At 33.8% G+C, this 14141-nt stretch overlaps 2 protein-coding genes across 5 annotated transcripts in view; both read left to right on the top strand.

Moving 5' to 3' along the window:
* The window catches only part of PIK3CB (phosphatidylinositol-4,5-bisphosphate 3-kinase catalytic subunit beta), a 183372-nt gene that overhangs the window by 135254 nt on the left and 33977 nt on the right, over positions 1-14141 (top strand). For all 3 annotated transcript variants that reach the window (XM_069063883.1, XM_069063881.1, XM_069063882.1), the window contains 4 exons: positions 2388-2518; positions 3036-3086; positions 7080-7268; positions 11262-11383. In XM_069063883.1, the coding sequence (XP_068919984.1) occupies positions 2388-2518; positions 3036-3086; positions 7080-7268; positions 11262-11383 (493 nt within the window). The remainder of the gene's footprint in view (positions 1-2387; positions 2519-3035; positions 3087-7079; positions 7269-11261; positions 11384-14141) is intronic.
* The window catches only part of CEP70 (centrosomal protein 70), a 261992-nt gene that overhangs the window by 79999 nt on the left and 167852 nt on the right, over positions 1-14141 (top strand). The window lies entirely within an intron of this gene.

Raw genomic sequence — 14141 nt, forward strand, 5'->3', positions numbered from 1 at the left:
TGTAGAACTTCAGATGTCTGCTCTTCCTCTGTACTTGTGAATCCCCCACGTGCAAACAGCCAGTGCCAAGTCAGAGACGCCTACAGGGAATCAGTCGTCACATGATGCTTTCTGAGCCCTTCCTGCTTCAGAAGCACGTCCACACTCTCCTGCTCTCTGGGTTTTCTTAGACATTGAGATGTAGTAGGAAGCGAAGAGACTTTAGAGTCAGAGGAATTGTTGCAAATCTAACCTTTGCCCACATACTGCTGCACCATATGTCCTGTAGCACGCTATTCTATATGTTCTTTGCACTTAGACAATGACCTTGGGCGAGTCACTTATCCTTTATTGGCCTTAATTCATTTGTAAAATGAGGGAAATGTGCTGATTTCTGCAATTCCTTCCAACTCTAAATCTGTGGTTCTACCTCATATTCACATTGAGCCTTTTTCCTCTAATACTAGACTATCCATTGGTCTCTCACATATGTCTTTCAAAGAACTGGCTAGGATTGTACAAACTAACAAATATGACATACTATGGTACTATGAATCTTTGAACTAGTGTCAGCCTTATTCGTTACATTTCTTTTAGTTTTTTTTAGGTAACTAAAAAATCCAGTAATCAAACTCCCATGAGCTATTTAAAATTTTCATATTGATATTTTTTGGTTTTACATCTTCTGAATTTCTCCTAGTATACTTCCTTTCCCCCTCAGAGAGTCATGCCATAGAATGAAGGATATTTTGTTTTTTGGCTTTTTTTGGAGGGCAGTTGGGGTTAAGTGATTTGCCCAAGGTCACACAGCTAGTTTTTGTGTTAAGTATCTGGGGCTGGATTTGAACTCAGGTCCTCCTGACTCCAGGGCCAGTGCTCTGTTCACTGTACCACCTAGCCACCCTGAAGGATATTTTTTAAAGGAGAAAAAAGAAATAAAAAAATCAGTAAAACCCAGCACTATTTCCAAAATATCTGAAAATATATTTATGTTCCATACTTGTAGATCTCCCATCTCCCACAAAGGAGAGTACAGTGGTATCTTCTTATCTCTTTTTTGGGTACATGCTTATTTTTTGTAATTTTGCAGCATTTACTTTTGATTTTTTTTTTGGTAGGTTATTAGTGTTTTCCTCATTTGTTATATGGGGGGATTTGGCTATGTAAACTCTAAAATTCATCTTGACTTTTTGTCAGCCTTTAGTAGAAGAGCAGTGGACCAAATATTTGTATGATAGTGTTTCCTTGATCCTTGATAAAAAACTTATGTAGCCGGGCCCTTTTTTGATGGAAAAAATTTACCCACCTTTTATTTCTTTGTTTGACACTAATTGCAAGTGAGTTGAAAACATGGTAAATAAACACTCAGGAGTCAGAGAAGCTCAAATTTTAAGCCTTTCTATGTCATTTACTTGAATTGTAGCCTTGAATAAATTGCTAAACCCTTTGGTTTTCTTAATAGACAGAAGTTGAACTAGGTGAGTAGGAAAAAGAAGTTGCAGCAGTTATGGCCAAAAACACAATAGTTGGGAGGATATTAGAAGAAAACCATCTTAATTTAGTGTCATTCAAGCTAAAAGGTGTCAGAATTTTAAAGAAAAGTGTGGTTACCAGTATCAGCTACAAAAAAGAAATAAAAAACAATGAAGAATAAGTGATGAAAATCTATTGGATTTGGAGAACAAAAAGAAGTTATTGATTTTCATGATGGGCTGTTTTAGTATAAGCATCAAAACCAGGTTGTACAATGTTAAGGAGAAAGTATGGTGAGGAAATGGTGTACAGCTATAGTGTTAGTGGGTAGATGAGTAGTAAAAAAGTTAATATAGGGTAACGTATAAGTTTTGAGCTTTAATAGCTTAAAACTGCACTAAAAAACTTTGGAAACTCCTTGTGTAGTAATTAGAGAAGGTACCAGGGTCTAGGGAAGGGTTGTTCTTGTTTTTTAAAGAAAGGGAATTTTGTATGTGTTTGAAGATGAAGAGAGATCCCAATGTACTATAAAGTATAAGTATAGTTTCAAGCACAGGCCTTATGTTTTGCCATATTTTACATTTTAAAAGTCAGGCATTTTTTAAGGTAAGCTGCTTTGTATTAGCACATTTTGATAACATTTTCTGTGTATATTTACTCAGCTTTTGAGGTTAATGGTAATAGGGATTTGTTTTTAGTTTTGTTTTTTTCAGCAGAAACAATCCATTTATTTATTTTCCTTCAATTTTATTTTATTAAATTTGTTTATCCACTTTTAGTTTACAACATTCAGTTCCACAAATCCCTTGAGTTCCAAGTTTTCTCCCCCTCCTTCTGCCCTTCCCTTCCACCTCTGGCAGCATGCAATCCAATATAGACTCTACAAATTGTATTTAGTTTAAAAAAAATTTTTTTTAAATATTTTCTTGTTATAGATGAACTTGAAGAAATGTTGAATCCAATGGGAACTGTTCAAACAAATCGATATATTGAAAATGCAACAGCTTTACATATTAAATTCCCTGAGAATAAAAAACAGCCTTATTATTACCCTCCCTTTGATAAGGTAAGGCAACTATTTTCAGTATACATATAATTGACTTGCAGTGAATTAATAGCATTTTAAAATTATTGCCATTATATACCTTGAAAGAATATATATTCTCCGCATGGCAGAATGGAAAGACTAGGGAGATCAGAATTCTAGTCAATTACATCTCTACTTAGGGCTATAATTGATGATCTTTGAACAAGTTTCTTTTTCTAGATAGATATCAAATTGTTCATTTACACATGAAATTGAGTCCCAGAGGGCCTGAGGTCATAAAGGTAATTAGTGGTGGAACATGGATTCTCCCTGTTCTCAGTGTGGTGTTTTTCCATTGCTTCTTGCTGCCTTTTAAATAATTCCTATGTTAAAGAATTAAAAACTATGGGAATATGTGGAATGAGATCAATATTTTATCAATATTTTGCCCTATAATTTTTTCATAACTGAATTTTATATAAAAACAGTATAATTTTGATTCATAACTTATTCAGTTAGATTTATTTTCCTATGTTTGTGTATTTTTTTAAAACAGATTATTGAAAAGGCAGCTGAAATCGCAAGTAGTGACAGTGGTAATGTATCAGTAAGTATCAAAGGTAAAAATAGCAACCTTTTTGTCAGTATACCTCTGAGTATTTATTATTATTCAATGTTTTTATAGCATATTCAATTCAACAAGTACAGAAGTACTGCTATATGTAACAAAGTCCTGTTGTATAAAGTCATTACCTATTGCATGTGATGAAAATTTAAAAAATTTTAAATATTCCTTGCCCTTAAGGAGATCATATTTTACTGGGAAAATGCCACCTGTATATAAAGAAACAAAGCTAAAGTGATTTCATGAGGGATTGAGCTCTAATAACTAGAGTATCAGGAAAACCTGGCAAATATAGTTCAGTACCTAAGCCAAGGAAGGGTAAAACAACATATACCCAATATCATTAATGAATATTGATTTAAAAATTTTAAATAAAATCCTGTCAAATGGAGTTGCAGCAATTCAACCCAAAAAATCATTCATAATGACCAATTTGGCTTTATACTATTGATATAGAGATAGTTCAACATTAGGAAAACAGTCATATAATTTACTCATGCTAACAAAAACATCAAATCACATGATTATCTCAGTTGATTCAGGAAAAACTTTGACAAGTACAATGCTCACTTATCCTAAAAACCCTATAAAACATAGGCATAGAATTATCTATCTATGTTATATATCTATATATGTATATAACTATATATAAAATATATAATATATGTATAATTAAATATCAATAATTGTGCCATATTCAGCACAATAGTCAACCAAGATTATTTCTTACTTTGTGATCATGTTAGTAAGAACTGGAAAGCAACTTTTGGAAATTACATTGATAGCTTTTTTTTTTTTTTACCTCACAACTACTTCCTGGTTTACTTTCTTAGAACCCTACTCTAAAACCACTGGTACCACAAAGCAGTGGAACAAAACCAACCCACAGAGCAGCAACTTCAATCGAGGGTTGAAGAGTTGTTCTCCATCTCCCCCTCATTAAATAGCACCAGGCAGTTGAGTAATGGATAATAAAGGCAGTCCTGTGGTTGGATAGAGAATGACCTTGTCCCCTTAATTTATCTTTTGTTCTGACTCAAACAAATTATTTGCTTCCTAATGCAAAGAAAATCTTGGGGAAAAGAAATCTTAAGTTATATAGTTATTTCTAACAGCTGTGTTCAGCATGTAAAACTAGAGGTCAGAAAGATAATCATAGCCATTTAGTCTGAGGACGGTGCTAATATGTAGAGATTTGGTTTGATTTGATCACTGTCTTGTTGGCTTTGAAATAGGAAAAGTAGTCCAGTAAATCACAAACTGTATGCCTAGCAACTGAAAATTTGCTTATAGCTTGGTTAGCTATGAGAACTCTTTTAAAATTAGGAGAAGTAAATGGTTTTTTTCAAGTATTTGGGAGCACAAAACTTAAGGAATTTATTATCTCAGGAAGTTCAATACATGGAAGGTAAATAAATTTTTACCATTTTGGATAAATCGGTGAAAGATAAAACAATAGTGAATTACCTTGTAAAATTAAAATATTTTGTTTCTGTCCACAATTTTATGATCTGTGAGTTCTATCAGAGCCTGAATGAAGATAACAATTTTTAAACTACCTCCAGTTTTTGAAAGCACTGAAGCTGAGGCCAGCTTTGTCATCTTATTTTCCTGGCCAATCCTTGGGCAGATTACTTTAGTCATTCCTTTTCACTTTTTTCCAGATGTGTAGTTGATACCTGTATGACCACAACCCTTACAAACTCTCAATTCAAATCTCAGGAAAAGTTTATAAAGAATAATATATGCTAATGAGGATTTCATATTACAGTAAAAATAGAGGAATCAAGCTAAATCTAAACAACTCAGATTAATTTAGTTGGTGGTGGTAGTGGGATTATTTGTGTATGTGCATAGATGCCAGTTGTCTGTTGGTGTTTGGAACTATAGGTTTTGTGAGTTTTTAGTTTCATGTCTACCTTTAATCCTCCTCATTTCCAGAGTTTCTCTGTTAATTTGTAAGGTTCCAAAGTTCCATGTAGTATTTGTTCTTCCCACTAGGCTAGGATGCAGATATGTCCAATCATACGTGATTTAGCGCTGGATAGTTCATCTGAAAATATTACAACCTGCTCATTCAGTTTAATCATTTAATTTTTGTTGGCCTTGTCTATGGTGTATTTAGTATTTTAATATGAGCTTTTATTGATCACATGTTGACCCATACTTTCTGTGGCATTTCTATAATACTGAATTAATCAGATTTTTTTTCAGTGCATGTTTCAACTCTTCCTTCAGAAAAGGATTTGCTAACAGAGTAATTCTAACATAGACCATCTATTAGTTTTTTTAAATTATTCTGTTAATCAAACTGAGCTTGTTATTATTACATAAAACTTTTAAACTCCTCTATAAATTCCTTTATGAAAGAACCTTCAAGACATCATATTTGTAAAATAATCAGACTTGCTTGAAGGGTTGGTTGAGAGCTTTTAATTTAAACACAGTTTCCTTTGTTAATCTATATCCTATTATAACTTCCAATATTACCTTCTGCAGTTCAGATCTTTTCTTATATTTTTTTCTTGATATTATCCTCAGCTTGAGCCAAAATTTTAAGTACTGGGTATTAATAATTCTTATTCCTCAGATTTGACTGTTGTGAAATCCAGAAAATGAGGGGCAGATTACTTCCATTCCTCTCCAAAATTAACCCATAACCATGGATTTATGATAATTTTTTATGACAATTTTTATATTTATGACAATTTTTTTTATGTGAATTGGTTGGTAGAGAAAAATTACGTTAGATTCTTGCATTCTTTCTTATCCAACTGATTATTTGACCCAGTAAGGAGAAATTTTGAGCCAAAACACCATGCATATATAAAAATCATATTAATAACATACTGCTTAAAGGATTAAAATATCTCAATTTTAGCTCTACAGCAACATTTCTGGGTAGATAGTTTTACTATCTCCATGTTATAGATGAAGAAATGAGTCAGAGAGCAATTATGTGATTTGTCTCAGGTTCTCATTGATAGTAATAAGTGTCTTAGGCAGGATTTGAACTCAGGTCTTCCTGATTCTTATGTACAGTACCCTATCTGCTCTCCTCGTATTCTTTTGGCAGATACACCTGGAAAGAAAATTTAAGAGAAAAAGGTTTTGATTAGAACAGGATCTTCCAAAAATCTGCAGATATGGTAAAAGTGAACCTTGTTGCTTAGACTGAATTTTATGGAACTTGGGTCATAAAAAAGATGTACCATTTTCTTCAATACATTATCTTGAGAATAAAAATAGGAAAAATATTTAATTTTAGCCAAATGATAATGCTATTGGAATTTGAATTCCATGCACATGGAGATTTTATGTTTTGAAACTTAAAGAAGAAGACCAAGAGGCTGCCTTTTCTTTGTTTTTGCCCTTTTTGCCCCTCTCCCCACCTTTTAATAAAACAAAGGGAACTTCTGAATATTTGCCTTTTAGGTAGGAGAAATAGCACATGAATAGGATACACAAGTATGAAGAGGACATAGGTCTGCTTATGTAATATTTTTGAAGAAAATGGCAATATTGCCACCTAGTGCTTTTGTATGGAGGTATTGTTTTGATTTTTAAACACAAAGCTCATTTTATTTAAAGACTACAATTTCCTTTGCCCGTAGCTTATAGATTTGAGTTCTCAAACAAAAATCAAGGTGCTCGCTCCCATTAAAAATAATTTTAATAAATGCATTAATATTTGTTTATTTCTACAGAAAACAAAAAATACATACCCTTAATTCTTAATTTGGATTCAACAAAGATTAGTCCTGTTGTATTTGTTAAATATGCATAGGCCAATAGGATTTAGAGCTGTCAGGTGACCTCAGAGATCATTTAATTCAATCCCTTCATTTTACAAACAAGGAAACTGAGACCCAGAGAAGCTCTGATTTGCCCAGTGTCACAGAGACAGAAAATAGCAGCTTTTGCCAGAAATCTTAAGTATTGTTGTGTTTAATCTTATAAATGTTACTTTAATAGAGTCGAGGTGGAAAAAAGTTTCATGCTGTGCTCAAAGAAATCATGGAGAGGGATCCCTTATCCCAACTGTGTGAGAATGAAATGGATCTTATTTGGACTTTGAGACAAGACTGTAGAGAAAATTTTCCACAGTCATTGCCAAAATTGCTTCTCTCTGTCAAATGGAATAAACTTGAAGATGTTGCTCAGGTAAGGTCAACCAAATCACTAGTTATCAGTAATTCTGAATAATACATATGTCTCACCTGATTTTTGAGAAAAAAATTATTACAAAGAAATATTCCCCTCTCTCTGAGTCGGCTGAATAAGCAACATATAATTGTCCCTGAGTAGAAGTTCTTTTATTCCTTCTTTTTGTATCCCAGGGTCTAGTGCAGTGTTTTACATGTGATAGATGGTTAACAACATTTGTTAATTGATTGATTAGAAACAGCAATAAAATAGAAGGAATTGCAGTTGACAAATTCTGCATTAATAGTAGCATTTCCAGCTTTGACTAAATAATAACTCAAAGCATCAGTTTGCCTCAATCTTGTAGAACAAGGAGATAGCCTTAGTTATGCACTTTATCATTTTGGGGTTCAAGATTTATTTGCTGATTGTAATATCACTAATTATTTAGCAAATATTGTAGCCTAAATTTTTACCCCAGCAGGTAGGTGAAAGTGTGCATCATTACAATGATTAATAAATTTTATAAATATTTTCATTTTTAAAAATTCATATTTTGGGGAAAATGTCTTAGCTTGTAAGCCATTTGGTTTGATTAAAGTTAATTTCAGTTAGTCTCTAGTGAATTTCCTTAAGTTCAATTCAAGAAGGGCTCAGCTTCATTTTGGAGCTTGTCAGGGAAAGTCCCTAGGTTTTCAGTGATTTTAATTCAAAGAGTACATGGTATTTAGTTTGCACTTCTACTCCTTTCAGCCCTCTGAAATATGTATCTTAGGTAGATTTTAAAATCTCACTGAATAATTAATGAAGACTATCCTTTTTCCATTCTTCAGCTTTGAGGGGAAAAATCCATCTTAGCAACTTAACTATTTTACTGATTTCATTAGTCAGTAAACTCAGCTGATCTTTCCAACCTCCTAGTTATAGTCCAACTACATGATTAAAAAATTTCTATTTACATAGCAAATTCATATACATACATACATATACATATCAGTCAACACAATTTGTTGCATAAATACTTAAGTGTTTTAGGCTATTTGATTGCTTTGAAATTTCTTGGAATATTTTTATTTTACTTATACCTTGATTACTGCAATAACCTGCTGATGGGTCTGCTTGCCTTGCCAGTCTCTCCCCACTCCAATTCATTCTCCATTCAGCTACTAAAGTAATTCTCCTAAAGCTAAGATCATGTCACCGTTACTATTCAATAATCCTCTTCCTTCTAGGAGCAAATGCAGAATGCTCTGTTTGACATTCAAAGTTCTTTATAACCTTGCCCCCTCTTACCTTTCCAGTCTTCTTACACGTTATTTCCCAGTAGTTTCTCTTTGATACAGTGACATTGGCCTCCTGGCTGTTCCATGATCAAGACTCTCCATCTTTCTCTGCTCTGGGAATTTTTTCTGACTGTCCCCCTTGCCTGGAGTGCTCTCCCTTCCCTACTTTGACAGCTGACCTCCCTGACTTCAAGTCCAAGTAAAATCCCACCTTCTATGGGAGGCCTTCCTAACCCCTCTTAATTTCAGTGCTTTCCCTCTTTTAATTATTTCCTCTTTGTCCTGTAGATAGCTTGCTTTGTATATGTTTGTTTGCGTGTTGTCTCCCCCATTAGATTTTAAGCTTCTTGAGGGAAGGGACTGTCTTTCACCTTTTTTTTTTTTAAATTCCCAGCATTTAGCACAGTGACTAGCACATAAGACACTATATGTTCGTTGATTAATTAATCGATTATAATCAAACTAAGCATTTACTTATGGAATTTTAGGATTTATTAATTTAAAATAATTTTAGAGTAGAAAATGTAATAATTTTATTTAGTTTAATTAATAACCATTTATGTTATATCTAAAATATGATTAATAAATATAACTTTATTAAAAAGGTTCAAAAATACACAAGCGCAGACAAGTTTACAATTTTGCCTAACATCCTACAACGATTGTTTTCTTATTTTCCTTTCACCTAAGTTGATTAATAACATATAGAAATTTGCTTTTGTTGCATTTGTATGGTTTTCATTGTTATTACTTATTGGTTTATATTTGCATCAGAGAAGATAACTTTGTTATTATACTCTTAATCTATAAATATACACCATCAAATCACAAATATTAGTCAGACAAGGTCTTCTTATTCTCTCCTCTACCACATATACATACATACATACATACATACTTAAAATTTGCCTGTACCTCCAATATAACCCCAGTTCTTCAAGTTTCCTCATTAGAGTAGGTCTTTGTGCAGTCAGTATTATTCTGACTGGACAAAATATTATACTGATCTGGAGGAAATTTTAGATTATCTATAACAAATACCTCCTACCTTTTATTCCTAATGGAACTGTGTCCCAGCTCATTTTCTGTAAAACATAAAAGGGATTCATGGGAATATTAGTGAAGGAATCTATTTTCTTTAAGAAATATTGATGTAGAGTCTTTGGGTAATATATATTTACAACTAGAAGGAATGAGACCTAAAATGTCCTCTAGTTCTAATTTTACAGATGATTCCTATGTTATCTTTTTTTAAAAGAAAACTGTTTTGTAACCTTAGGATATGAATTTATTATTTAGATTTTGAAGAAATGGGGTAGTTTTTTTTTAAATGATATATGCAAATTGCATACCATTACAGAAGTCTTCCTTTTTGATGGAAAACAAGAGACAATGTCAAACCTAAGAAGAGAAACAGCATTATGTTTGTTTATGCCAAAAAATATACTGTGTTAAGTCTTCTTCAGAGTATGGTATAAAATATATAATTGTGGTCAAAGGAAGGAATTTAAGTATTGCTGGAATTTTGTCCATTCTGGAAATTTCTAAAGAAAAAACTATTTGCAAAGGTATACAAATTCATATGCTCTCAAAAATTTAAAATGAGGAAAGAAACACAAATAAATGGTGAGACCGATAATTATTTATAGTGTTTTTATTTTAAATACCATTTTGATATCTTTTTTTATATCACGTAAATTTATCCCATTATCTTTTCCCTAGTCCTTACCCTCTGACCAATGCCATGTAACAAGTGATATTTTTTAAAGGGGGGAAAAAAGAGAAGGAGGAAGAAGAAAAAAAATCAGTATATTAAAAAGCCTAATAATAGTTATGCAATACCTGTGGACTGGTTTCTTCTCTGGGTCCAAGCCTGTTTTTTTGTAATCCTTCATCATTTATTTTAAATTGTTTCAGGGTTCTTTCCGTTTAATTTTTTTGTAGTCATTGTGTATACTGTTTTCTTGGCTCTGCTAATTTCACTTTGCATCAATTAATTTACGTTTTTCCATGTTTCTCTGCATTCACCTTTTTTGTAGTTTTTTAGCATACAGAAGTATTCAGTTATATTCAAGTACTACGAATTGTTTAGCCATTTTCCAATTTATAGTTCTTACTTTATTTCCACTTCTATTATACCACAGAAGTACTGCTATAACATTTTGATGTAGCAGTGGAATCTCTAAGCAAAAGGTGTGGACATTTTAGTCACTTCATTTCTATAATTCTAATTTTTTTTTTCCAAAATGATTGTATTATTTCACAGCTCTATAAACAGTTCACTATAGTGTCTCCCTTTCTTCTCACAACATCTCCAAAATTGAGCATTTCCATCTTTTGTTGCTTTCCTTAGTTTGCTGGATGTGAGCTGAAACTTTGGAGTTATTTTGATTTGCCTTTTTCTTTTTATTAGTGATATGGAACAATCTCTGATATAGTTGTTAATATATTGTTTGCAAGCCTTCTTTTGAGAACTGTTCATATCCTTTGACCACATATCTACTGGGGCATGGTTTTTGGTTTATCCCTCTCTTCTTCTCTTTGTCCTCCCTACCTCCTCTTCCTCCTTCTCTTTTTAAAATTCAGTTAGCTAAGGTTTATTGATTTCGTTTGTCTTTTCCAAGAGCCAACCTTTAAATTTTTGTCATTTCTATGGTCATTTTATTTTCCAAATGGCCAGTGTTTTTAAAATGCAAGTACATCTTAATGATTCTTAATTTTTCAACAGCTACAGGCTCTTCTTCAGATATGGCCTAAACTGCCTCCTAGAGAAGCTTTGGAATTATTAGACTTTAATTATCCAGACCAGTATGTAAGAGAGTATGCAGTGAGCTGCTTGAAACAAATGAGGTACTTTCTTATTGTCTTTTTCTGTTGTGATTGGCAAAATAAGAACATTTATGTTATTAATCTTCTGTTAGAAAAAGAAGCAGATATCAAGGCAATGGTTTTAGTTAATTTTTAGAACCCACAGAGATTACTGAGCTTAGTATAATCATGCAAGTTCTTTGCTCAGTTAAGTCACCTTACTTTGGTCACGATATGCTATGTATATATTAGATTTCTCACCAACATAAGAAAGATAAAAGAAGCTGGTTGATCCACAAAGCAGATCAAGTGTTTATATATTTATCTCCCATACCTGTACATATCTATTATATATATATATCTCCTGATGGACCACTTCCATAAGTAAATTTGATTTTCTAAAATTTTTACTTGTAATTTTCCATTAGCGTAGGAAGGAAAATGAGTATTTTATATAGGATAGTACAACTGGGGGTTAGTATAATTCGCTCAATAAACATTTACAGGACACTTAATCTGATGTTTCACTTTGTTTTCACTCTTTGATTAACAGATTTAGATCAGCAATAAATTTGACTTCTTGCCACATTATTATTCTCTTCCTATATTTGTCATCCTTTATTTTTGAGTGCTAAATACTAAGCTAGATAATTTTAAACATTTATGTTAAATATTCACTAAATACTTTTAAGATGTTCATCATGTTGTTTTTCATTTTACCTCAGTGTTGATAAATGAATCCATTTGGAATACTTTTTTAAAAGATAAATTTTGCCAAAGGAGAAAAGAGACAAATCATGAAAAATTCCTAGCACAGGGGTGGCTAGGTGGTGCAATGAATAGAGCATTGGCCCTGGAGTCAGGAGGACCTGAGTTCAATTCTGGCCTCAGACACTTAACACGTACTAGCCATGCAACCTTGGGCAAGTTGCTTACCACCCCCAATTGCCCTCCAAAAAGAAAAAAAAAATCCTAGCACCAGTATATTGCTGCCCTCAGTTTAATTAGCCAGATTTTTTTTAAAGATTCAAGGTGAATTGATAAAGTATAACCAAGAATTTTGAGACAAAGGAAAAGGAACACCAGAAATTAAATTTTTTAAAAGAAATGAAATTCGGTAGAAACAGGACTTTTGTGTGGCTCCTGCTCCTCCAATTCATGTAAAAAATTACTCTAAACAAACTTTGGAGATATAGAACCCACAAAATGACAGAGAGAAGCTAACTTCTTGCTGAAGACAGGCTGGCAGGAAGGGACCAGCACAGTACTCTGGGAGCCAAGCCCAGCCCTGCTAGAGCCCAAGGTTTTAGCTTCAGGGCAGCCACAACCAACCGCTGGCTGGAGGGACTTCAGATCACCAGCAGCTGTGGCAGTTTCCAGAATTATCAACCTATAGATGCTAAGGACAAAGTGAGAGGTCAGTGCAGTGTGGACTTTATGAACTGGGAGTTTGGGAGTGCGGTCTGGCCTTTACCCCCTTGAGGTAGAAGCAGCTAAGGCACCGCAGCCGTGCAGCTGCTTCCATGTGGCTGCTTCAGAGCTTCTGGCCTTCAGATTGTAGGGGGACAAAGCAACCGGTATGAGGGGTAATCACTCTTGCTTTAATCTGCTTGTATCTGGATCGCCATCTAGGGTGGAGGGCCCGGGGTGTGTGACCAGTTTGCCAGAGTGTGTGGAGGCTTCAGAGACTTCACCCAACTAATAGCTCCAGTAGCTGCGAAAACCCCAGCGTTTGGGATCAAACTCCCTTTTCTGGTAGCAGAGTTCTACTGTGGCAAAAGGCTCAAAAGTCAAGTGATTGAGTGGCAACATGAGCAAGCAAAGGAAGCAAAGCACACAGAGCATTCTGACATTAGACTCCTATTTTGGGGACAAAAGGGATCAAAGCATGGAACAGGAGGAAGACAGTGAAGTCAGAACTCCTGCACCAAAAGCTTCCAAGAACATGAGCTGATTACAGGCCATAGAGGAGCTTAAGAAGGATTTTGAAAACCAAATAGGAGAAGTGGAGGAAAAATTGGAAAGAGAAATGAGAATGATGCAATAAATTATGAAATGAGAGTCAACAACCTGACTGAAGAAAATAACACCTTAAAAAATAGACTAACTCAAATGGTAAAAGAGGCTCAAAAATGCAATGAGGAGAAGAAGAATGCCTTAAAAAGCAGAATTTGCCAGATGCAAAAAGAATCTCAAAAGCTCCCTGAAGAGAATCATTCCTTCAGAATTAGATTGGAGCAAATGAAAGCAAGTGACTTTATGAGAAATCAAGATATCATTAAACAGATCCAAACAATAGAAAAAAATAGAAGGCAATGTGAAATATCTCATTGGGAAAACCACTGACCTGGAAAATAGTTCCAGGATAAATAATTTAAAAATTATTGGACTACCTGAAAGCCATGATCAAAGTAAGAACCTAGAAATCATTCTCCAGAAAGTTCTCAAAGAAAACTGTGGCTGATGTTTTAGAACCAGAGTGCAAAATAGAGGTTGAAAGAATCCACTGATCACCTCCTAAAAAAGATCCCAAAAAGAAAACTCCTAGGAATATTATAGCCAGGTTCCGGAATTCCCAGATTAAGGAGAGAATATTATAAGCAGCCAGGAAGAAACTATTTGAATATTGTGGAAACACAATCAGAATAACCCAGAATCTGGCAGCTTCTACACTGAGGGATCGAAGGGCTTGGAATATGATATTCTGGAGGTCAAAGGAGCTGGGATTAAAACCAAGAATCACCTACCCAGCAAAACTGAGCATAATGTTTCAGGGGAAAAGATGGTCATTCACTGGAAT

The sequence above is a fragment of the Petaurus breviceps genome, unplaced genomic scaffold (assembly GCF_028583685.1).
Source record: "Petaurus breviceps papuanus isolate PSGF00001 unplaced genomic scaffold, PetGlider_PUasm1.0 90604, whole genome shotgun sequence".
Lineage (NCBI taxonomy): Eukaryota > Metazoa > Chordata > Mammalia > Diprotodontia > Petauridae > Petaurus > Petaurus breviceps.